The sequence below is a fragment of the Lipotes vexillifer genome, unplaced genomic scaffold (genome assembly GCF_000442215.2).
Source record: "Lipotes vexillifer unplaced genomic scaffold, Lipotes_vexillifer_v1.1 scaffold342, whole genome shotgun sequence".
Taxonomy (NCBI): domain Eukaryota; kingdom Metazoa; phylum Chordata; class Mammalia; order Artiodactyla; family Lipotidae; genus Lipotes; species Lipotes vexillifer.
Window position 1 is genome coordinate 349192 of NW_006786802.1, and position 26321 is coordinate 375512.

The 26321-nt window shown below is 40.7% G+C and overlaps 2 protein-coding genes across 2 annotated transcripts in view; one reads left to right on the forward strand and one right to left on the reverse strand.

The window, feature by feature from the left end:
* Positions 1 to 6796, forward strand: part of OGFOD1 (2-oxoglutarate and iron dependent oxygenase domain containing 1) — a 39730-nt gene extending 32934 nt beyond the window's left edge. The window contains exons 6-13 of the mRNA XM_007459441.1: positions 379 to 470; positions 676 to 804; positions 1105 to 1218; positions 3143 to 3222; positions 3499 to 3809; positions 4938 to 5060; positions 5499 to 5557; positions 6048 to 6796. Coding sequence (XP_007459503.1) covers positions 379 to 470; positions 676 to 804; positions 1105 to 1218; positions 3143 to 3222; positions 3499 to 3809; positions 4938 to 5060; positions 5499 to 5557; positions 6048 to 6209 — 1070 coding nt within the window. The 3' untranslated portion in view covers positions 6210 to 6796. The remainder of the gene's footprint in view (positions 1 to 378; positions 471 to 675; positions 805 to 1104; positions 1219 to 3142; positions 3223 to 3498; positions 3810 to 4937; positions 5061 to 5498; positions 5558 to 6047) is intronic.
* A 5848-nt stretch (positions 6797 to 12644) lies between these two features.
* The window catches only part of BBS2 (Bardet-Biedl syndrome 2), a 38661-nt gene continuing 24984 nt past the window's right edge, over positions 12645 to 26321 (reverse strand). The window contains exons 10-17 of the mRNA XM_007459442.1: positions 25572 to 25716; positions 25315 to 25486; positions 24476 to 24605; positions 23134 to 23265; positions 22514 to 22651; positions 21039 to 21151; positions 14063 to 14211; positions 12645 to 13103 (exon numbers count right to left, since the gene is read on the reverse strand). Coding sequence (XP_007459504.1) covers positions 12997 to 13103; positions 14063 to 14211; positions 21039 to 21151; positions 22514 to 22651; positions 23134 to 23265; positions 24476 to 24605; positions 25315 to 25486; positions 25572 to 25716 — 1086 coding nt within the window. The 3' untranslated portion in view covers positions 12645 to 12996. The remainder of the gene's footprint in view (positions 13104 to 14062; positions 14212 to 21038; positions 21152 to 22513; positions 22652 to 23133; positions 23266 to 24475; positions 24606 to 25314; positions 25487 to 25571; positions 25717 to 26321) is intronic.

The window sequence follows — 26321 nt, forward strand, 5'->3', positions numbered from 1 at the left end:
CCTGTTTCTGAATGCTGGCCGTGGGAGGGTAGAGAACATGTGCAGCCACCCGTGGCTATGAATCTGCCAGGACCAGTGCCTCTGATGGGAGGTCAGGGTCTTTTATTTTTTTTTAATGACTGACACCAGAGCTCGACTCCAGAAAACGTTCAGAACCTTTACCAGCCTTCATCAGTAATAAAGAATGGTGGAGTAAGAACAGATATCACCTAGCAGAACTATATAAGAGAAACAGATGGAAGGGGGTGGCATATGGGGATCTGGAAGGGACATTTAGCTACCCTTAGAAACTGGCAAATTGTCAAGGTGAAACGAGGCAACCTGGAAGTGGTTAATGACGATGAAGCACATTTACAGATGTGTTCTCTCCCCACGCAGAACACTTTCAGCCGAAGCAGATTGTCAAGTCTCTTATCCCTTCGTGGAACACACTGGTTTTCTTTGAAGTGTCTCCAGTATCCTTTCACCAGGTAAAGACTGTGAACCACAAATACATAGAGGGCCAAAGAGCATGCTTTTCAGTCGCCCGTTCTCTAAATGTGACGGCTTCCGGTTGGACTGTCCAGCCAGGTTGTTTTCACACCTAGTGTGAAGGGTCCTGAAATTAGTGAGCCTTGGCTGGTAATCTTCCCCGCTGGTCTTTGCAGTGATGTGCTGCTGGTCTTGTCCTTTCAGGTTTCTGAAGTCCTGTCTGAAGAAAAGTCGCGTTTGTCCATCAGCGGCTGGTTTCATGGTCCTTTACTGACCAGGCCTCCCACCTACTTTGAACCTCTCATACCTCGGAGCCCTTACATCCCGCAAGATGTAAGGATAAATTCCTGTTGCTGGGATTCTTGTCTTAGAAAAGCTGTGGCATATCATTTGCTTTTCTGGTTTTAAAAGTGGCTCATCCTGATAACAGAACTAGGCTTTGAGCTTGCCTTTCCACCCTTCTTAGATACACTTTTGATAGTATCTTTCTAAGGCAGAGCTTTCCAGAACTTTATTTAACAAGGAGAAAATTATAAAGTGAAGATTTGCATATATTTTACTAGTGTAAAATGATTCAGAACAAAAGCAGTAGGAATTATTAACTCACTCTTTGCATCTGCTGCTTCTTTGTAGCATGAAATTTTGTATGATTGGATCAACCCTACTTATCTCGACATGGAGTACCAAGTTCAAATTCAAGAAGAATTTGAAGAAAGCTCTGAAATTCTCCTAAAAGAGTTCCTTAAGGTAGGCCAGCAAATCCTGTCTGATATACCACATTTGGCATGCAGCCTTGCTTCCTGGGTGGGTGAAGAGGCATCACTAAGAGTTTTTGTTGCTTTTTGTTTTGTTCCTGGTTAGCATGTTTACATCATCCTTTTCTTCAAATAAAGTATAGAAATGATGATAATAGCTAACATTGGTATCAGTCGTATGTTAGTGGGTCGAGTCCCTTGGGTATTCCCCAGTTCTCTAGAATCTTAATCACACACACTTTTATTAAAAAATTATTTTATTTATTTATTTTTGGCTGCACTGGGTCTTCACTGCTGCATGGGGGCTTTCTCTAGTTGCGGTGAGTGGGGACTACTCTTCGTTGTGGTGCGTGGGCTTCTCATTGCAGTGGCTTCTCTTGTAGGCACGCAGGCTGTAGAGCACAGGCTCAGTAGTTGTGGTGCACGGGCTTAGTTGCTCTGTGGCATGTGGGATCTTCCTGGACCAGGGCTCAAACCCATGTCCCATGCATTGGCAGGTGGATTCTTAACCACTGCACCACCAGGGAAGTCCCACACACACACACTTCTGTATTGGGGATGAGTGGTGTGTAGTTCCCATCCTAGTCATTTGATGACTATGGTACTTACCAATTACTTTTAAATAATAGAAAGATTACTGATTAACAAATTAGTAACAGATGTTTGAGAATGATGAGGTAGCACATTATAGTGGAGAGAGAACTAGGTTAGAAGTTAGAAGACTTTATTTTTTTTAATAAATTTATTTTTGGCTGCGTTGGGTCTTCTTTGCTGTGCGTGGGCTTTTCTCTAGTTGCAGAGAGCGAGGGCCACTCTTCCCTGCAGTACGTGGGCCTCTCACCGTGGTGGCCTCTCTTGTCGTGGAGCACGGGCTCAGTAGTTGTGGCTCGTGGGCTCTAGAGTGCAGGCTCAGTAGCTGTGGTGCGCACAGGCTCAGTTGCTCTGTGGCATGTGGGATCTTCCCGGACCAGGGATTGAACCCGTGTCCCCTGCATTGGCAGGCAGATTTCCAACCACTGCGCCACCATGGAAGCCCTAGAAGACTTTATATTCACGTCTTGGCTCCATGGTTTTACTGACCTGAGCAAATTACTAAGGTCTCACTTTTATTTCATCATCAGTTAAACTGGGATAATACTTGCCCTGCCCATCTTGAAGAGTTGTTTTGAGGGCCAAATGAGATCACGTAGAGTGTGGTTTTTCCCAGGTGACTCTGGGTCCCATGGAATCAGTCCCAAGAGTTGGTGCCTCCTTGAAAAAAAAGGTTGAGAGACACTACATACTGCCTCTCTCTCCGAATTATATAGCTGACATAGCATATTAAGGAATTTGAGAAGTATTAACAGTAAATAAACGTGTTTAACCCTATTTAATTCAGCTCACCTAAACCATCCTTTGGGATCCTCTTTCCTGTTTTACAACTGATAGGATTACTGTTTGTAGAATACTCCTTGGGAAACTGCATTAAGCACGCACTTATAAAGGCTCTTATGGAGAATATTTTAACAGATTAATCAGCTTCTTGTACTACACTGGACTTTTTTAGTTTAGAATGCTGTTTAAATCAAGGGAATGAGCTGAGGCCTAAAGAATCTGTATTATTATATAGACATTTTCATTATAATAAATGCAGGAATTTGAGAGGTTTAGCAGTTTGACCTAAGACATACAGCTACTTAAGGAAATGGCCCAAACTGACACTCAGGTGACTTGGCTAAAGCATGCTGACGGATTTATCCAGTCTTTGCTCTGGCTTCAGCGTATCAGGACTGGGGGAGGTTGTGTGAAAGGGATGAGAGTCACCTGGCCCTTTTAGGAATCAGCCAGCATGATTCCGCAGAGCTGCTGTACCTGCAAGACCAGTGTGGGATCATAGGGAGATCTGCTAACTGCTGCTTCATTTGCTCCTTTTCCAGCCTGAAAAATTTGCAGAGGTGTGTGAGGCTTTGGAGAAAGGAGATGTGGAATGGAGCAGCCGAGGTCCCCCTAACAAAAGGTAGAACCCATCATCCAAGACATTTGCTTCTGCATTCAACACCTGCCTGTTTGTCTGCAAGGCTCACCTCCAATAGGGCATTTGCCCTAATGATGTTTTGTTCCCAGGGACATCCAGTAGCAGGCCCTAACAAAACCTCATTATTGTAACAACTTGGACGTTAGTAAGCTATGCAAGGTTTAGGGAGAGAGATACAAAGCTAATGATCAGCTTTCTTCCCCTGAGTAATATTACATCTGTGGCTTTGATGAACACCTTGGCATCGCTGCTTTCCAGGTTTTACGAGAAGGCTGAGGAGAGCAAACTTCCCGACATCTTGAAGGACTGCATGGCATTATTTCACTCCGAGGCAATGTTCTTGCTGCTCTCCAACTTCACAGGCCTGAAACTTCACTTCTTGGCCCCTTCAGAAGAAGGTGAGCTTGAGGACAAAAAAGAGGGAGAAGCAGCCTCTGCTGCTGAGAACACTGAAGAAGGGCCTAGCCGCAGTTCTGAGCCAGAGAGCAGGCGGGCGGCCATCAGCAACAGCAGTCAGCAGAGCAATGAACAGACGGACCCAGAGCCAGAGGAAAACGATGCAAAGAAAGGTAAGCTGCTGTTACGTTCTGTCCTTCTTTCACTATTACATATTCACGATTGAGTCATTTATTCATTCAACAAACATTTCTTAAGCACCTACTATATGCTAGGCCCTATTTCTGGAGCTGGAGAAGAAGACAGACAAGGTCTCTGGTCTCCCTGGCTTATAGTCTATAGATAGTAGGGGAGAACAGAGATTAAATGATACACGAACAACAAGAAAACATCAAATGAGGATACGGGCTCTGCAGGAAATCTGAATAGGGTTATGTGCTGAGGAATGACTGGGTGGCCTCTTAGGTGAATGGGCAATCTGGACCGGCCTGAGGAGCTGTCGTCCAAGCTCAGATCTGAATGACAAGAAGGATCTGCTAGGACACCACTCCGGGTAGGAAGAACAGCTAGTACATTTTATTAGGCTAACAGTAGTACAACTGGTGGAGAGAAATACGACTGGCTTTATCTAAACCTACTTTAAAACACAAGAACATAAAGAAGAGGAAGGTGAGTGGCTTCTTTCTGCTAAGAACCAAATATCAGCCTAAGGAAAACTTGCTTGAATTTGGACAAATAGGTAGAAGGAAATTATTAAAAGCAGAGGATGTTTAATCATCTACAAACAAGATGGAATGGACACATGATATTAAACTAGTAGAATGTACAGCACCAAGAGCGAACCCTAATGTAAACTGTGGACTTCAGTTAATAATGCATCAGTATTGGTCAGTTGTAACACATAAATCACATTAAGGCAAGATGTTAATAATAGAGGAAACTGATGGGGAGGGGCAGGGGTTGTGTGTGGCAGTAGAGGAACTGTACTTTCTGGGAAATTTAATTTTTCTGTAAACTGCTCTAAAAGGTAAAGTTTATTTAATAATATTCATGTTATTTTAAAGAAAATTTCTGGCAGCTAAATATATAGTCCATCTGAAAATCATGGTAAAGAGAAATAGAAAGTCAACTTTTTTTCATTATAAGGCTTATATATTTAATAATATAATGGAGCAGGTCAGCTAAAGGTTTATGGAAATAGTTTCTCTTTAGTGCTACAACTATTCTTAATTATCATTCTTTTGCAATCTACAGTGGTATCAAGGTTATTTTTTTCTGGCCTTCTGTTGTTTTTTTCTTAGAATCCAGTGTTCCAACATGCCAGGGGGAACTGAGGCATTGGAATACTGGTCACTACACTTTAATCCATGACAACAGCAAGACTGAGTTTGCCCTGGACTTACTTCTCTACTGTGGCTGTGAAGGTAAGCGGGACAGTCTCTCCTGAGTGACCCTCTCTAACTGAACCAGTTCACAAGTAATTCGCCTTGGCCAGGATCTCAGATCACAGGAGCTCTGCTAGAAGGGATCTTAGGGGTCATGAATTTCAGTCATCTCCCAACTCAAAGTACTATTTGTATCTGTGACCAAGGTATAGGAGATGAACTAAATCATAATTTCCATCTAATGAACCCCCCAGAGCTTTTATGTAATTGTCCTTCTAGGTGTATTTTATATTTAGTTCTTAGTTTTCAGTTCTTATTCAGTGTTGGTTGAACGATAAATTCAGGCTCATAAGTCAGAGTTGGTTCTACTGAACTCCCAGATCCCCGTTTTAAGCAGCATGGGATCAATGATTCAAACAGATGATGTAACTCTTGCAGTGAGAGCTTTCTGAATGCTCTTTGTTTTCCCTTCATAAGGCTGGGAGCCAGAGTATGGTGGCTTTACCTCCTACATTGCCAAAGGAGAAGATGAAGAGGTAAGTTGTTTCTGATAGCAAACCATCTTTTTTTAGTTCTTGAAGACCCTTTGATTCTTCAGAGATGCAACTTTTTCGACCTTCTGCCAGTGTCTTTAGCTGATAAATCCACATTGGTCTGGCTGGCAGTGGTTCTAATTTCTAGTAGAAAGTATTCAGCATGGAATAAAGAGGCTAAAGGATAATCACTAAGCATTCTACCCAGCTAAAAGAAATTCCAAATAAATTAAGAGTCAGATGGTGCATTCCCATGAATCTTTCAATGTAGTAAGAAATAAATGCATTAGGTAAAACTTTTCTGGGTATGTACCGGAATGGGGCCTATTTGAAAATGTCTGGACAGCAAGATCAATAGCTCCTCCTAGTAAAGGATACTTTAAAGGATCCTCTATCGCCGGAGGCTGAGTATTTGATATGGAACCGTCTGTTTAAGAAAAGAGGTGAGAATAATCTCCGTGTTCTGATGTATCACTGTATTTGCCTATTTCAGCTGCTAACAGTGAATCCAGAAAACAATTCTTTGGCATTGGTCTACAGAGATAGGGAAACTCTGAAATTCGTCAAGCATATTAACCATCGAAGCCTAGAACAAAAGAAAACTTTCCCAAACAGAACAGGTTTCTGGGACTTTTCATTTGTCTATTATGAATAAGGTTGGGCAAAGCTGGAAAGAGGAGACCCTTCCTCAGTACTGGGACATCTGGAAGAGTTAGGCATCGAGTGAAGGAGAGCTACAAGGTGAGCTGTGTGACAGCGTTCTTAAAACTGTGTGTGGTTGTCCTTTAGTAGGGCTCATAATGATCATCCTCAATCTAGACCTTGAGATTGGAGCTAGGTACTTATCTCTTGATGTAAAATAAAAAGGGGTTTTGTCTTTTTCTTTAACATTCAGTTCATTTTCCATATTGGCTTCTTCAGTGATTAAAAAACAGTATGTGGTAAAATATACGTGACATAAAATGTATCTTTTTCAAGTGTACAGTTCAGTGGCATTAAGTACATACACATTGTTGTGCAGCCTTCACCACCATCCATCTACCAGAACTCTTCCATCTTACCCAGCTGTACCTGTCCCAAATAAATAGTAACTCTATACTTTCCCCTCACCCCAGCCTCTGGCAACCACCATTCTACTTTCTGTCTCTATGAATCTGACAACTCATATTCCTCAGAAGACAAATAATAGAATGTCCTTCTGCGACTGGCTTATTTCACTCCGCATAAAATCTTCAAGGTTCATTCATGTTTCCAGTGATTGACTTTTTTTTTTTAAATATGGACTCAAGAATTTATGACTGCAGATTCTGTCCTTCCTAATTTCACTGGTTTAGAAGATTACAGAACCTTACACCCTGTTCATTCTGGGCCCATTGCACTTCCTCCCACTGCCTATGGCTTTGTTCCACTGTGACTCTCTGTGGACTGTAGAGAACTAGGCAATGTGTAGTCTGTTCCCTTGGGAAAAGCCTGGCCTAAAACCACATGGCCACAAGAAACTTCTGGTCAGTAAAGAAGATATGCAGTAGTTTTCAGGTTCCCACTGCTCTTCCATCCTGGAGTTGTGCCTCCACTATGACTAAATGATTTTCTAATCTCACATACGGCTTTCATTTCCTAAATATTGTAGGGTCAACTATCAGACTAGTTTGCCTTTCTTGAAGAGACCAAATACTAAAGACCATGGCAAAATGCCAAGACCTGTCCATTTTGTTACATTCTTTTTCCCCTGAACTGTTCAAGGGGATTATATAATAACTGCTACCCATGTGCATGGGCGTGCATGGATAGGTGTAAGGTGTCATGCATCTTTAGTTGAAAGATGCTATTCTCATTCCATTCCAGTGCTGTCTCCCTGTTAACTTCCTCTTTTTTTACGTGTATTATTAGCTATTGCAGTAGCTTTTATTTTGGATTTTACTCATTAATAGGAAAAGCATTTGGCTTTATCTTTTTTTATCTCCTAAAACTTTGAGTACTGAAATTTGAACTTAAATGAAAAAAATGAGTTGCACTTTCTTTTATGTTGATGGTTTCAAAATTTTGATCTTGTACCTCAATCAGTAAAAAAAAAGTTTTAGCATGCATGCTCATTATATGGATATTTATCTATAAATTTTACACATGTACTAATATTCAGTATTAGTTGTTATAAAACAAACACTAATTTTTAAAAATTGAGCTAAAAAGAAATACCTAACACTAGTTCTCATATTGTCTTTCCCCACCAACATGGGGGGGACCATTTACATGCATACTGTTTTGGGGAGTTTTTTAACCATAGTGTAGTGACACTCAAGTGGGATTACAAGTACTACTCTGTTACTAAGGGTTTAAATTTCAAAGCTTGTCTTTTAAGTTCCTGCAGACTGAAAGTCATCCCTATAATATTACTTTCACTCACTTGCTTTCTGATGTGTTTTTGTTAAGTGCCAGCAAGAGGGGTGAAGTTCTAGTTAACACCTTAGTGGCATAACCCCAGGAAGCCCCAGGGAATAGGGCTGAGCAGGTGAAACCACCATGTGTGCCAAGCTTAGAAAAGTTTGAGACTTATGGTTGTAGGTAACATCTAAGAGTTCTGGAGCACTGAGTCTAAGTCGTAGCATCCTACACAAGCATGAAAATGTGTTTATTACATTCTCCTCAATCTCAGTGTGTTTATGGTCTGTCAACACAGCAGAATCGTCTACACACTACAAAAAAGGATTCTGGTGTCCAAGGGGAAAGAATCCCTGAGAGCCAGACTGCGGTGCTGCTGTTAGTTACACCATTTACAGTGGTACCTCTTAGACTGTGAAGGATGGGGTAACTCGCAGGTCAGTTTTCTCCACTGAAGGTACCCAGTGATGAAGAAGTTGCTTTTCCTCAGCATTTCATTCTTCATCTTGGCTTTTAGGGCCTAGAGCCGATGTTGACAACTGTTAAGTAGCAACAGAGGAATTAAAACACGGGCATCTTTTTTATACTTCTTGCAGAGAAAAGCTATGATATTCACCTGTAAAACATGTCATCTCTTAATTCTTATAATTCCTTTTAATAAAGGAAGATTTTTTTTCCCAAATAGCTTTATATATATTTTTTAGATTATCTATATAATACATGTTTGTTGTGAAGAACACAACATGTAAAAATATGAAGTAAAGGTCACCTGGAATCCCACCATACTGTGATAGCCGCTGTGTGCTATGTGATATATCAGCTTGGCTAGACTGAACTACATTTCCCAGCACTCCCTCCCCTCTGTTTCCAGTCAGCATGAGCCACACATTCTTGTGTGAGATATGGAGGGCCAGGATGAAGCAGTAGCCATTTTGTAGCTCACACACACTGTAGCTTACCTGCTGGCTCACCTCAGTGTGATTCCACGTCTGCGCCTGCAACTGCTCCACCGTCCCTGGCTCTTCCTTCAGCTTCTCTGATGAAGGGTCTCCCCACACCATCAAGGTCAGAGGCAAGAACTGAGATTTTAATGTGTCCCTGTGGGCTCCAGCTCATGCCTCTGGGTTCCAGCTTGTTCCTGTTCTTCCCAACTCTGCATCCTTTCTGACTGCCTGTCCTGTGGGCTTCAAGCTCCAGCATCAGACTAGAAAACTGACAGACTACACTTTGCCACTTCCTACAGTCGTGTAAGGTCCAGTCCCCATGACACATTCCCCTTATCATGTTAACCATTATGTAAATAAGAACATTTTCAGAAAGTTACTTTGAAAGCATGTTAGTATTTCTGTTAAGCAAAGGAAAAATAAAATATTTAAGGAAGAACCCTATAAATCTAATTTCAGTCCCTCACTTAAAGATGTAGAAAAATGAAACGAAACCTAGGAGAGAAAGAGGCTGTTAGGTTTTGAACCTGGCTTTTCTACAGCTCATTGACTGCCTCAAACGCCTCTGAATGTGGTGTTTCTTTCCCATAGAATACTGAAAAAAAAAATCAATGCTTGGGCTGCCTCTCCCAGACCAGCATTTCCTCAGCAAGTAAGTTTCGGCTGCGGTACCTCTTCAGTACCATTACATATTGGCCACTACTACAACTGAATGAGAAAATCAAACCCTGTTAAAAGAGTCCCTGATAGAACGGTATCAGCGGCAGGCTCTCCAGCCTGAGTGAACTGTACATTCCTACAAAAACAGATAATTCCTTCTCTGACTGAAAAAAATCAGTCCACATAGACAATTTTGAAAACTACTTGGAAATTACCCGTGTGGCTTCATGTCAGGAACAGCACATTTTTCTTTTTTTTTTTTTGCTGTAAACGGGCCTCTCACTGTTGTGGCCTCTCCCACTGCGGAGCACAGGCTCCGGACGCGCAGGCTCAGCGGCCACGGCTCACGGGCCCAGCCGCTACGCGGCACATGGGATCCTCCCAGACCGGGGGCACGAACCCACGTCCCCTGCATCAGCAGGCGGAATCTCAACCGCTGCGCCACCAGGGAAGCCCAGGAACAGCACATTTCTTTACCACACAAATAAAAAGATGACTCATCAGCTAGAGCATATAGTGTGGGCAGGGGCCAGACAGGGAAGAGGCAAAAATGCAAAACACCAGGCTGCAATGGGTGTCTTACTGTACTTTAGTGTCAAAGTGAAACGAGATAATTTAGTTTTGTGATCACAGGACTCTGCACTGGCAGATTGGTAACTGCTAATTATAAAATTTGAAATGTTAATAATGTTGAAAATCATTCTTGTAAAGTACTTCTAGGGTTGCATAATAGTTGTAAAGTTCCTAGTTCTTTGATTTCTGAAGCCACTGACAGGCTTACTGAGGACAAACACTTCCATGGGGGGCAGCAGATGCTTCTCTACGCTCAAGGCACTGGCTTAGCACCATGGGGAGGACAAAGCTGATTAAGACCTAGCCCCTGTTCTCACTTAATCGGGGATTAAGATTTATATAAACACAGAATGTAATAAGGGTTAAAGAATAGACATGGGAGAGGAAAGGTCTCCTGAGAGAGCATTTGAACTGAGCCTTGATGTAGTATTTGAACAGGCAGACACGGTGGGAAAGAATAAAGACCATACTCTCTCTAAAATATTGAATACTTGAATCTAGGGATAAGGGGGGTGACTTTAAAAGGGATGCTTTAAAAATGACTAAAAAGCTTTCTCCCAGATACCAGAATCCTCAAGATCAGCTTTTAAATGAAGGCAGAGTGTTCACTTAAAGCTTCAACAAAATTCAGCAACAAAATAGAGCTTAAGCTGTAACTTGTAGAAGGCACTCAGATTCTATCAGGACAGAAAAATATGGCAACAAAATAGAGAAGGAGCTGATAACCAATCAGTTTTTCTCTTCCCTAAGCTGAACATGACTTCTAAGAGGATAAAAAGGATGAATACTATGAACATTTTCATCTCACCTAGTCTTCACTCACTTGGCAGCAGTCTGAAATAGCCGAAAGGGCCATGACTACTTGGTTTCCAACTTCTACACTGCGACTTAACCAAACTCTAGGACCCTGTAGAAAACATTCTGCCTGTCTGAGCTCAGAGATACTAATACCAAGAGGATTAAATTAATGTGAAAATAACCTATTTGTAATCTATAAATCAGGGCTATAAAAAATAATCTTGCTGTAGGTCGACTCCTTCAAGCCTTGTCCATGAATATTTTTAGGTGTAAGAAAGAAGTTTTGGGGCTGAAATACAACAGAATGACCTTTAATGAGATGATTCTTTAAGGGTCCCTAAAAATGAATAATGCCATACAATTTAAAACCAGCACCAACTAGAGATTTTAATCTCAAAGGGTGTAAGTTAGACTATGGCTAAAACAGAAAAAGACCCCACGGTGGGACTTGCGTCTTGCCAGTGGCTCTGTGGCTCTGGCAAGTAATTAATCCCTGCGCTTTGGTTTCTTCATCTTTGAAGCAGGTATAAAAGATGACTACTTTGGAGATTACTGAAGATAATATACTATATGTGGATGTCTTTTGAGCTTACAGGTTGAAAATGCAAAACAAAGGTATTAGAGGGGCATAACAGTCTCATAAAAATTAGGGCTCCTTAAAGCTCATATTTCAGAAATAGAAGAGGTGATCCTAAATGGCCAGACGGAGGAAACTATGAAATTAATTTACCACAGAGGAAAGGCCTGTGTTCTCTATAGTCTCTTTGGGTTTTCATACAGGTCAGTATTCTGATGCAGAGAACAGATTCCTCACAAGACAATTTGAATAAAAGGATTACAGCCTGCCAGATGGCTTACAGAATTATTAAGGCTGTCGAATAAAAACCTGTAGGATGCAATTCCAGAATCTTTTCTCAAGTCTGTACTGCAGAACCAGGCTGCCAAAGTAGCTGCTCCTGCCAGATCAGGAAGCTGCTTGTGAAACCAGGAGGCACCCTTTACTGCATATATAAACATAGGACTGCCTCAGGCTGAGCCACTAAATCAGCTACCATTTACAGGTTCCAGAACAGCATCACAGTGCTGCATTCAGGAAACCTCAGGTTCAAAACCAGGAAGCTGCCACTCTAGCTTCAAGGTCCCCCAGTCATGCCAGCTTTTCTACTACCCAGAATCTATTTCTGCTACATCGGCAAGCCTCAGAGACAGAGTTTGGCTCCAGAACCACGCTACATTTGCTATAATCCATACTGATCAAATACATGCCCGATACCCCATTTATCTCAGTTCAAATTTCAAGTCTCATGTGATTGCATCTGAAATGCAAGCTGAATCAAACCTGAATCACCAGCTGAAAACGAATTGGAGAAACTTCTGTTTTAGCTTCCTGCTCTTCACAGGAAAGGGAAGTCACACTAGAAGAAAACTGGAACAGATATTCTGAGCCAAACCTCCATAATTGCATTAGACTTCACTCTCACGTCTCCACATTCAGCTCTGAAAATTCCAAACGTTTTTTTGTTATACAGAGAATTATATATCTTTGGACCAAAGTCTAGAACATTCCTACCGTAAATAAGTTCTTAATAAGTATATATTCAATAAAATGACGTGAGGTTTAAAAAAGGCACAAATTGAATATCCATATTTTTGTTTTTCTCCACATAACACAAATGGTTTTATGCAATTCTGATGTGATTTTACAATCAGTAAACACATAGTGCAACACCTTTAAATTTTAATGAAAAAGTAGATCATCTACTTTAATTACAATTTCAAGAAAAAAGATGCATCTACACACTGACTTTACATACATACAGAAAAACTGGACTTTGAAGCCCTAATGTTTCAAAAGTATTCATTTCCCTCCATACAAACCTAGTGTATTCTGCAACAGTACTACTGATTTTAAAAGAAAGAAAGTGAATATACTTTTCAGATGCAACGCTTTGTCTTTCATCTGTACAACTGACCAAGGTGGTTTTTGCTCTCAGCACCTTGGGTTCACCAGGATGTGATCCAAAGCAAACCAGCCTAGAAGTTTAAGGAAAAACCCCTTCTAGCAACCTAGTTACCTATTTTCCTCTCCTATGAAGAAGCTGTCCCCACCCGCATGATTCGGAACAGCGTGTTGATGTTGTTGCTTCGAATCGCATCCCGACAAGCAGTGATCACCTGGTTCTTTGGTTTTCCAACTGTAAGAGAAGAAACATCAAATCCATATGAGCCAAAAGATTATTAAAAGTGAAATTATGGGGCTTCCCTGGTGGCGCAGTGGTTGAGAGTCCACCTGCCGACGCAGGGGACACGGGTTCGTGCCCCGGTCTGGGAAGATCCCACATGCCGCGGAGCAGCTGGGCCCGTGAGCCATGGCCGCTGAGCCTGCGCGTCCGGAGCCTGTGCTCCGCAACGGGAGAGGCCACAACAGTGAGAAGCCCGCGTACAGCAAAAAAAATAAAAATAAAAAATAAAAGTAAAATTATGAATCAGAGACTAACTATAAAAACAACATAAAACTAGGGTAGAAAAGAGTTATAGGTAAGTACAAATTTAACCAATTTATCTTACCATTCCCTAAAAAAGATACATACCCTTGGAAGGGACTTTATCACAAACACAAACCAAGCTTAGAAACTATCTCACACCTAGAAACCAAGAGTCAGTTTTAGAAATAATCTTTGCTAAGTGGATATGAGCCTTGATCCTTTTCTATAAAAGGAGGTCAAAGCACTGACCCAAAACAGCAGATTCCAAGTATAAATCTCTGGCTGATATTTCTGCTTCCTTTGGTTTATTCTGTTGTTCTTTTTGTAAATTTTAAGTTGGACACTTAACTCATTAATTTTCAGTCTTTTTTGTTTTTTTCTAATAGGAGTATTTAAGGCTTTCCTCTTGAGTATATGTCACTAGGTTTTTCTTTAGAGGATGCAGCAAGATCTAAGAAAAGGAGCTGAAAGCGTTCTTTCCCTCTGAAGTCTGCAGACTAAAGCCAAACAATAGGCTGACTGCAACTCAAGTGAACGGTGCTAACTTCAGTATGAAAGGCATCTTTATAGATACAAGCCCTGATACGAATTCTTGAAGCTACCACCCTCTTCAATGGTTCTCACCCCAAAATTACAGACGAAATACAGTGCTACAAAAAGAGACTTACCACGTAGACGACCTGCTCTTTGAATCGCTTGATTTACTGCTTTGAGGCTTCCCAACAGCTCTGTGTGATTGTTAGAGCGAATTTTATATCCATTGAGCAAGTCTTTATTAAGGTCATATAGTTCCATATAGCGATTCTTCATTGTTCTCCTGTGTACATCAAGAGAAATTTAACACCACTGTACCTCAGTATGGCAGGCTTAAATGAAAAGACTTGCAAACTTCTTAGACATTAAAAAAAGGAACAAACCAGATTTTTAGCTGTATTGTCATTCAAACAGGGTAACTGCTAAAGTCTGCTTTGAAAACATTGAGAATTTTCTATGAAATACTCTGCTTCCTCCAAATAAATGGAAGACAAGTGGCCTTCCTTGGTTATTGATCCATGGTTTGTTTGAACTTAGGAACCAAGAATTATCATGCCCAAGATATGAGGGGTGGGGAAAAGTGAGTAAGGTGATAGGCTATCTTCCAAGCTTCAGATTAATCCTGACAGTTTCTTGTAAAGTTAAACATACACTTACTATACAACACAGCAATCACATTATGCCACATTTCACCCAAAAGAAATGAAAATATGTCGGCAAGAAACCTGTATGCAAACGTTTATAGCAGCTTTATTCTCAATCACCAAAGTCTGGAAACGACCCAAATGTCAATTAATTGGTGAATGGATACACTAAGTATGGATATCCATACAATAGAATACTATTCAGCAATAATACGGAATGAACTACTGATAACTTGCAACGATATGGATGAATCTCAAAGGCATTACAGTAAGTGAAAGAAGCCAGACCCAAAAGGCTATATATTTGTATGATTCCATTTATATGACATTTAGGAAAAGGTAAAACTATAGGAAGAGAAATTAGATCAGTGGCTGCCAGGGCCTGGAGGTTAGGAGAGGTACTTGATTCTGGTAGTATAAATTTCCCCAAATTTATTGAACTGTAAACCTAAAAAGGGTGAATTATCTACATGTATATTATAAATTACATATCAACTAACCTGGTTTTAAAAAATACAATGTATATCGGATAGTCTCTAAATGAAATATAAATAAATCAAGAAAAAAGGAATTTAGAGGTTGATGGTCACCTCTCTCCAGTTTAGCACAGTCAAATGCCTAAAGCCAGCAACATCTCTTTCACTTAAAAAAAAAAAAAAAAAGCCAGAGAGAGAAAAAAAGGAGGAGCCCTATAGATAAAGTTGGCAAAAAGAGCAAAAATCTTATATACCTCAGCGAAAACAACTGGAAGAAAATGAACTGGAAAGAGGCAGAACTATCTCAATTTACAAATAATACAGTGTACGTGTGGCAAAACTAAACTATACGATAATTCAGTAAAGCAGAAGACTACAAAATCAACACAGAAAAATCCAGTGTTCATACAAACAAAAAACCAGTTAGATATAATGTGGAAGAAAGAGCCTATTTACAACTGCAAAAAGAAAATACCTACACCTAAACTTGACAAGTACTGTCTGATACCTACATGAACAAAACCATAAAACTCCTGAAACACATAAACATGCCTTGAACAAAATATAAAGACATACCGCATTCTTAGTAAGACTGAACATCACTGTAACAACGTCAGTTCTTCCTAAGTTAATAAATTTAATGTGATCCCAGTAAAACTACCTACTTTTTTCTGGAGCTAAAATAACTGATAAAGTTCACAGAACAAACAAGCATGAGTAGCCCGGAAAACCATGAAAAAGAAGAGCAAAAGGGTTGGGAGAGGGGCACCTAGCCATACCAGACATTAAAACATACAAAGCATTTTTTTTTTTTTTAACATCTTTATTGGGGTATAATTGCTTTACAATGGTGTGTTAGTTTCTGCTTTATAACAGAGTGAGTCAGTTATACATATATATATGTTCCCATATCTCTTCCCTCTTTGTCTCCCTCCCTCCCCCCCTCCCTATCCCACCCCTCCAGACAGCCACAAAAAACCGCGCCGGTTTCCCTGTGCCATGCGGCTGCTTCCCACTGGCTATCTACCTTACGTTTGTTAGTATATATATGTCCATGTCTCTCTCTCGCCCTAACACACCTCACCCTTCCCCCTCCCCATATCCTCAAGTCTGTTCTCCAGTAGGTCTCTCATACAAAGCATTTTTAAGAAAAGAATCGCACTGTCAAATGAGACAAGTCGGACGGATAGAGCAATATAGAAAATCCAGAAATAGACCCACTGCATATGGAAATACATTATATTATTATAAAGGCAGCATCTCAAATCAGTGGGAAAACAGGCTTTTAAAGTAGTATTACGGAAACAATGTGACAGTCACATAGAAAAAGATAAAACTGAATTTATAACACACTGAACACCAGGATAAACTCCAACTGTAACAGACTTAAATGTAAATATACAAAATACTAAAAGAATTTCTCTACAAATGGGAAGGAAACTTTTGTAACTAGAACTCAAAATGTAGAATTACCAAGGAAAAGATGGATCAATTTGACTACATTAAAAAATTTTAAAAGCTTTTATAAGCAAAACCAAAAATCTAAATAGGCAAAAGAAATAATTTACAGGGAATTCCCTGGCAGTCCAGTGATTAGGACTCCAAGCTTCCACTGCAGGGGGCACGGGTTCGATCCCTGGTTGGGGAACTAAGATCTCTCATGCTGCCTGGCGTGGCCAAAAGAAAAAAAAAAAAAAAGAATTTACACACCAAAAGAAACGGAGATAAGCCCTTAAAATAATGAAAAGATGCTCAGTACTGCTCATAATAAAATAAATGAAAATTAAAACAACAATGAGACCATTTCTCACCCACTGAATTGGTAAGTATTCAAGAGTTTGCCAACATACTCCATTGACAAGACTAAGGGAAATAGGCACTCTCAGAGGAGAATGCAAAATGATATGACAGCTATGGAGGGGAATTTGGCAAAATCTTGCAAAACTATACACATTTATCATTTTCCCCAGCAATCCCATTTCAGAACTTTTCCCCAAAGATACCTGAGTAAAAATATGAAAAGATTTATGTAACAAAATTATTCACTGCAATGTAATAGCAGAAGAGCAACCCAAATGTAGACAACTAGCTGAACAAACATCCAGAGAACAGAGTACACTGCGCAGCTGCAAAACATGAGAAGTATCTGTGCACTACTGTGGAATGAACTCCAAGATATATTTTTAAGTGTAAAAAGCAAGGTGGAGGCTTCCCTGGTGGCGCAGTGGTTGGGAGTCCGCCTGCCGATGTAGGGGACATGGGTTTGTGTCCCGGTCCGGGAGGATCCCACATGCCGCGGAGCGGCTGGGCCCGTGAGCCATGGCCGCTGAGCCTGCGCGTCTGGAGCCTGTGCTCTGCAACGGGAGAGGCCGCAACTGTGTGAGGCTCGCATACCGCAAAAAAAAAAAAAAAAGCAAGGTGGAGAAGAGTAATTTGCTATGATTTACTTACCATGTGAGGAGATGTGTGTATGTATATTTAAATTCTTGATTGGTTATATTTATAGTGAAAGGGAGGAAACAGGATGGAGGTGACAGGAAAGAGAAGTTAAACTTTTCTGCACATGTTTTATAGGGCCGACTTTGGACCCATATAAGGTTTTTTTTGTTTGTTTTTTGTGGGGTTTTTTTTGCGGTACGCGGGCCTTTCACTATTGTGGCCCCTCCCGTTGAGGAGCACAGGCTCCGGACGCACAGGCTCAGCGGCCATGGCTCACGGGCCCAGCCGCTCTGCAGCATATGGGATCTTCCCAGACCGGGGCACAAACCCGTGTCCCCTACATCGGCAGGCGGGCTCTCAATCACTGCGCCACCAGGGAAGCCCCCAAATAAGGTTTTAATAAATATGTAATAAAATCAAACCAAAAAGGAAAAAATGTCAATCCCCTAAGATTGACAGCAAAATGAACCAAATGAATCTAACTGTGTATCACACTTGTAGCATGACCAAAAAAAGAGGAATTATTTCAAATGACTTTAAAATAGTCATTTGACTAAAAGTCCCTACTAGAACACACTCTAAAGACACAAAGAACTAGAAAAAAAGTCTTACACCATTTTCAGCAATCATATTGTTGACAGTAATGTTGATATTATCCTTAAATGTTGTGTGTGTACCGTAAGATAAAGCCAATAGTTATGTTGACAGTGGTTAGAGACATGATTTCCAATGTGAGAGAGAAGAGATACACCATTAACATCAAAATTAAATAAGAGCCTGTATTCCTAAATTTGAAGTGGAAATAGTATGAATTCATGATATATTTGCTCATTGAAAAAAATATATACATTACCTAGCTTTATCTGTGGAAAAGGTCTCAAATCAATATCCAACCCAGTAGCAGTGAGCATCTCTAATGCTCAGACTATGATCTTCATTTCCCACTATAAAGGACCAGGATTGAAGAAATAGCTGATTCCAGATTCAGAAGAGGATATATACCAGATAAGCCTAAAAAATCTTGTACAAGAAAACAAACTAATGAAACTAATAGGTCTGTCCAAAGGTATTGATAACTGCAGCCAACCTGAAAAGGCTTCTACTGGCCAAAGACAAGACAACTGAGCCACCATAAAGAATAACTGAAATGGCCTGAAGCACATTAAAAATGTTAATAGGATTTTAAAACTCATTGGTCAACTTGGAGATGCTAGCAAACCAACTCATTATTTTAAAGCTGATAGTGTGTCATTCCAGTACAAACTGTACCTCAGGGAACCAAATAATTCATTAATTCATGAGGGAATGTTACTCTTTATAGAAGTACTTCAGCCAAGTTACAAAGAAAAAATAACAATTAAAATATCACTATTTTGCAAACCCCAGAAGAAATCATTGATTTCAGCAGTGATCATCAACAGCTGATAACATAATAAAAAGAGACAGCCAGACGTTACATGCATCCTCACAGAAGTACACAGCACCACTTATGAAGCATTCTTGCTAAAAACTTGAACCTGATCAATCCTCTATATCTAACTACCATTTTCACAGAAATACAGGGGACAGAAGAATAATACTAAACATTACCACAGGATACAATCAACAAAATCCAAGGTGGGAAACTACAGAAGGAGGAGAGAGGAGAAAAAGTGAGCAAGCAAATATATGGATTAAAAGAGATTTATCAACCAAATACAGTGCATGGTCTTTGGTCTTTGAATCTTGATTTGAACAAAACAACTTAAAACACCAAACACACGCACATACATTTGAGACAACTGGGGAAATTTTAAACACCGACTAGATATTTTGTGATATTAAGAAATTATTTTACATTTTTCTAAGTGTGATAATGGTATTGTGGTTATTGTTTTTTAAAGGTTCATTGAAATATTTGTGGCTAAAATTATATGATGTCTGGAATTTGCTTCAAAATAATACAGTACCTAGAAGAGGAAGAAGGTGAATGTGGAGATGAAACAAGATGAGCCCTTAGTTGATGACTACTGAAGCTAAGTAGCTGCTATAGAGGAAATCATTATATAATTCAATCTACTTTTGTGTTTGAAATCTTCAACAATATAACTTTCAGAAATCACTTACTTCTGAGCAAGACCATTTTAACTATCTGCTAATGATTCAGGCCTTTCAGGAAAAAACAAGCAGCACCTTAGGCGAACTCTTGCCTCTAAAATGCACACATAAACTTCACCTATCATTGGTGAACTCTTTTACTGAATCCACCTCAGTACATTTTATTGCCAAGATAAATTCTGCATCTTAGCAAGAAGCCAGACGTGCACAAATTTGTTTTTAACTTTTTTTTTTTTTTTTTTTTGCGGTACGCGGGCCTCTCACTGTTGTGGCCTCTCCCGTTGTGGAGCACAGGCTCTGGACGCGCAAGCTCAGCGGCCATGGCTCACGGGCCCAGCCGCTCTGCGGCACGTGGGATCCTCCCAGACCGGGGCACGAACCCGTGTCCCCTGCATGGGCAGGCGGACTCTCAACCACTGTGCCACCAGGGAAGCCCCTGTTTTTCACTTTTTATTCTAAAACATAATACATATTCAGGGACTTCCCCAGTGGTCCAGTGGTAAAGAATCTGCCTTCCAATGTAGGGGACATGGGTTTGATCCCTGGTCAGGTAACTAAGATGCCACATGCCACGGGGCAACTAAGCCCTCACACCACAACTACTGAACCCACGCACCTCAACTAGAGAGCCCGCATGCTGCAAACTACAGAGCCCACGTGCTCTGGAGCCCACGCACCACAACTAGAGAGAAGCCCGAGCGCCACAACAAAAGATCCCGCATGCTGCAACTAAGATCTGATGCAGCCAAAAGTTTAAAAAAATTAAAAATAAATAAATATATTTTAATACACATTCAGAAAAACTCACAAAACAAATGCTTGTTAACTAGGTCAAGAAATAGGACATTCCGAACATTCAAGAAGCTTCCCAATGTGTTCTCTCTCAATAGAGTCCCCTCCTCCCCAAGGAGAATATACTATCTTAAATGATAATCTCTTCCCTGAATTTCTTTATATTTTTATCATCTATGTATGCTTCCCAAATGATATAGCTTAGTTTTGTCTGTTTCCAAACTAAATAAATGGAAGCATTTTGTACATATTCTTTTGAGTCTTACTTGTTTCAATCTCCATTATGTTTGTAAGATTTGTCCATGTTGTTACATGTCATCCAGATACGTGCATTCTCATTGCATGTAGTATTCCACTGTACAGACATAATTTATCAGTTATATTAGTATGGATTGTTTCCACTTTGGGGTTCGTATGAACGATGCCTTTATGAACATTCTTGAACTAATATCTGGTTTATATGCACAAGTTTCTCGAGGTTACAAACCAGGAGAATTGCTGGGTCATAGGGTGTGCACATTTTCAACTTTACTGATGATGCCAAGTTATTTTCCAAAGTCTCTGTACCTATTTACACTCCTACTAGTAGCATCTGAGAGATGTTACTCCATATCGCTGATGCTTTCAACCACGTACCTGTCATAGCCATGGTAAATACTCACATGTCCCTCATCAGACGAGCATCCTCGGCTCGAACCAGCAAACTTCGGATCAGATTAGAATTATCAGCCATGTCAGCACTGAGCTTCTGATGCACTGAGTGATATTCATCCACCTGGAGACCATGAACAGCCAGGAATTTAAAAGACCTCACAGGGACTTCCCTGGCAGTCCAGTGGCTAAGACTCTGAGCTTCCACTGCAGGAGCCATAGGTTTGAGCCCTGATCAGGGAACTAAGATCCCGCATGCCACATGGTGGCTAAAAAAGGCCTCACAGGGCTTCCCTGGTGGCGCAGTGGTTGAGAGTCCGCCTGCCGATGCAGGGGACACGGGTTCATGCCCCGGTCCGGGAAGATCCCACATGCCGCGGAGCGGCTGGGCTCGTGAGCCATGGCCGCTGAGCCTGCGCGTCCGGAGGCTGTGTTCCACAACGGGAGAGGCCACAACAGTGAGAGGCCCACGTACAGCACAAAAAAAAAAAAAAAAAAAAAAAAAGCCTCACAAACGTCTTGAAAGCTAGATAAATTGAAAAGACGCTATGTATTATATACCGAGGCCCTTTTCTTTTTTATTTATTTATTTATTTTTATTTTTGGCTGTGTTGGGTCTTTGTTGCTGCACGCAGGCTTTCTCTAGTTGCGGTGAGCGGAGGCCACTCCTCGCTGCGGTGCATGGGCTTCTCATTATGGTGGCTTCTCTTGCTGTGGAGCACGGGCTCTAAGCGGGCAGGCTTCAGTAGTTGTGGCACATGGGCTCAGTAGTTGTGGCTCGCGGCTCTAGAGCGCAGGCTCAGCAGTTGTGACGCACGGGCTTAGTTGCTCTGCGGCATGTGGGATCTTCCCGGACCAGGGCTGGAACCCACGTCCCCTGCATTGGCAGGCGAATTCTTAACCACTGCACCACCAGGGGAGCCCCGCCCTTTTCTTTCTGCCGTTCACCTGCCCCATCTTAACTATCTCCCGGGTTTCATCTCCTCCTGTGCTGCCTCCAACACTCAAAATGACATTCGATGTGAATCTTACCCACGTCTTAGTAGCGTGAGCCCAAGCAACACAAATATTAACATTTTAGAGATCTGGGGTAGGGATGTTGTTATAAGTGGGGACAAATCACAATCCTTTTCTTTTTTGATTTTGGGTTCTTGGAAAGCACTAAACCAAAAAGCAAAGTAGATACAACAGATAAGATGAAAGGCTAGCAAAGGAAAATGTTCATTTATTGTTTTTAAAGTGTCCCTCCAAACCAAACAGAAAGCAGGGTGCAAGAGCTAACCACTCACTTTTATAAAAGATATCTTTTTAACTCATGAACTCTCCAATACTAGCTCAATTTTTATTTTAAGAATTTTCAAAAGTTCTTTAAAACATGACTATCATGTAACATATGTACATTTGTAGTACCACTAATTTAAGAGAAATATTTCAAACATTATTAGACCACAATGTTTTCTCAAATGCACCCACCAGGTGCCCTCACCTTAACTAGCACCTTTCGTAATTCCTCGAAATAGACAGGGAAATCGGCTTCGACCTGAAGGTCCTCAATAGCAAAAAATGATGCCATCGACTGGATGATATCACCAGCCAAATCAATATCATCAGTATTTATAGTGATCTATCCAGAGAAAAAAAGACAAGTTAGCATCCTTGGACATTAAAGACAAACTTGGCTGAAACTACCTGAAATTCCCCATATCCAACACATCTATTGAACATAAATGTATATGTGGTGATAAATAAAGATAAGGTCTAGCCCTCAAGGAAATTACAAACCACATTATTTCTAGCAGCAGGCAAAAAAAAATCAATCCTCTTGCCTTATAAACTGAACAACAAGGTCATTCAGACAGGGAAAATGTTTTGTCCTCCTCTGTATTCCTAACCGTCCCAAATTAGGCAAGGAATGGGTGAAGGGAAGGGGGGAGAGAGGCAGAAAACCGCTGTTCTAGATTATACGCCCGTGTCAGAGATGATAACACTAACAGACTAGGCTGAAACACGTGGTTTTATGACCTTCAGATTGGTTTCACCTGCCTCACTTTACACTGAAAGTTAAATGTTATGAGAGAAATCTGTGCCCGTGACAGTAAAAATTACCTCTCCACTAAGTTTTATTTTTACACACAGCTGGCCACCATTCCGTAAGGACGTGAAACACACTTGAAATGGAACATTCTGAATGTTAGTGTCCTCTGGTAACAGAAAGTTCTGGTTGAGCCACATAAAAACCTTAAACAGGATGAAATGAATTTCCGTTTTTAAAGTACAGTCATTTAAGAGTTATCCTTTCTAGTTTTACTCCTTGGAAAAACAAAACAAAACAAACAAACAAAAAACAAAGAATTATACTTCACCCCCACCAAGAAAACACTATTCACACTCCTTTTTCCCACCCCATGCATGTTCTTAAGTAACGTTCATAATTATGTCTGGTCCCACAGCATGCGTAATTTTATAGCATTTTCTACTTAGACATAATCTTATATGCAGTGTGGAAATGATTCAGGTATGAGGCTAATTCTGTTTACATGATAGCTATTCTGTGACTATATCCTGCTTAAAATCATTCCATTCCACTCTTTAAAAAATTTAAATGAAGTTTGCACACATACAGCACAAACACAGAGATACATGCACACTGTAAGTAAAGAATTAATTTTAATATAAATAATAATACTTTACAGTGGTTTGCAACACAGGTTCCACATAAGATCCACCTGTGAGGCCTTTTGGAGTTTCATGTTTCACAGGCCAGGAAGGGGCCTGAGAATCTACATGATTAAAAGCCTCACTGAGAATTCCAAAGTCCAGCCAATGTTAAAATCCACAGGTATTAGTCCTTTAAACTTTACAAAATGCTATTATACCAATTATGTAATCCTCAGGGGCCCCCTTGTGAGCTAAGACTATCCTCACCTACAGATAAGAAAACTGGGGCTCAGACTGTTGAGGGGAATTCCATAACATCGCTAAGAATTTACTAGTTAAGGTAGCACTTGAACCCCAAAAATGTTCCAATTTCCAAGTCCCCACTCTCTTTCCATTCTGATGCACGCTCCTCTTGGAACACTAGATCCAACCACACTAAGACTATAAGAAAGAGAGGAATTGAAAACTGGGAAGAATTCACCTGTGACTAAGGATTGCTTAGGTAATAAATTATTTAATTATTATTACTAATAAATTATTCAAAATAAATATTTCTGAATTGATTATCCAAAATAAATATTTTTGAATAATTTTTCAAAATGGGAGAAGATATTTTAGCAACATTTTTGGTACAGGTTATAAACAATCCAACTCCAAGCTACATAACTCTTTCGTGTCATATTTACTGCTACCAAATAACACATTCATGTAATTTCCCCCTTTCTACCAAAAAAACATCCAAAGGATTCTAAAGTGCAAAAGTGTTGAAAGAGAAAAGCCAGATACTCACCCTCTGTGCCCGTTCTGCAATGATAAAGTTGACGTAACTGAGCGGCTCACTGGCAGAGTCCGGGCTGGTGAGCGCATACATGGAGAAACGGGGGAGTTGTCTTGTCAACTCAAACACATGAAACTGGGTGCTGTGGCCAACCAACGGAACACAAGAGAACTGTTTATGCAGAATTTATTTCAAAGGGCAAGGCCCAGAAAATAAATGTAACGTCACTACCAGGTCATCAAGCTGACATTTAAGGGTTTCAATAAAGAAACTCCCCCCGCCCAAAAAAGACTTGAGGGTTAAAGTCCCATATGTAATGGTGTTTGGGATTTAGTGACATCATGAGTCTGTGTACATATTGGGCTGGCCAAAAAGTTCATTCCGTAAGATGTTACGGAAAACCCCGAACGAACTTTTTGGCCAAGCCAATACATGCCTGCACCAAGGGTTTAAAACACTCTAAAAGGAATGTGAAAAGGTTTTTATCTTCCAAAAATCTAGTGGTTTTCTTTCACTAGCTGAGGTTACATATGACTCTCATGTAAAGGTGCAACCTAACCTTGTAGTCTTAGTGGCCAAAACTGAATCATCCTTTAAATGTATTTTTGGAACTTTTGTGAATATGAGATCATCTGATTAAAACCAGAAATAACCATCTTAAATTTATATATACTCGTTATTTTTTTTGAAAGATTTCAAATTAGAGAAATAAGAGGTCATAGGAAACCTTGCCTGGGTGGGAAGAACCATTAAACGGCTTCTCCGGCCCCACAGAATCCATGACATAATGGGAAATCTACACATTTTGCTAACTGCTCTCTGGAAATGAACTGTGACTTGCAAAGGGTCACCTGCTCCTGTAACCCACGAAGGTTTTCAAGTGCAGATCCACAGGGACATCTTTGGGAGGTGTAATTGGGATGCGGATGGAGCTGGAAAGGTTGTGAATGCTGGGATGCACCACGTGGCTTTCACCTAGAAAAATTCCCTCTGCAAAAATCAATACTGCTCGGATGATGGTATCTGCAGAGAAGAGAAAAGACAGCAGTCCAAGAACCACGCCAAGATGGCACAGGTGCCAACACACCAGCTCCAAGTAACGACTTACCATTAGAAGTGGAAATGCACAACTCTGCATGGGCAGCCTGCGCCTCACTCCCCAGATTGACGGAGAGGGCAGTGTGGAGCTTGGTGTTGGCCGGGATGATGCCCCGATGCCCATCAGCCTCATTCAGTGGACTGCTCAGTTCGGCCTGCAAAACACCCCACCCACTTCCAGCTCAGTCACCGGAACAGTGAACTAATGTTAATTTTAAATAACATGGCTATTTAGCTTCAGAAGACAGATCCCCCATCATCTTATTCACCTGATTCTTTAGACTTCAGAGGACTCACCTCATTAGTGCTCTCACTCTAACCTGGCTTTTTCCCAAAGGAAAATACTCTCATCTCTTCCTGTGGTTAGGGTCCAGCGTCCCCCAGCATGTCTTTTACATTTTTCTGCATTTCTTTTAGTAACTAAACAAATTCACTTAGTATAGCAAATTCAAATACAGTTATGCATCATGGGACAAATTAAAATCCTACTCCCCAGCTCATCCTCCAGCCAGTTTGGTACATACATGTACATATACACACATGCGCGCACACGCACACACACAGAGCTTCTGCAGTTGCCAATTTTTATGTTATTTGTTGTTGAAAAAGATAAGTTACTCTATACATATTGTTCTCGCTTCCTTTCATTCAGTAATACCACAGATACCCTTCCATATCAGTCCCCATATATATACTTCATTCTTTTGAGCTGCTTAATATTCCCCAGCCCACAGTCCCTACTACTGATCAAAAGTTAAGT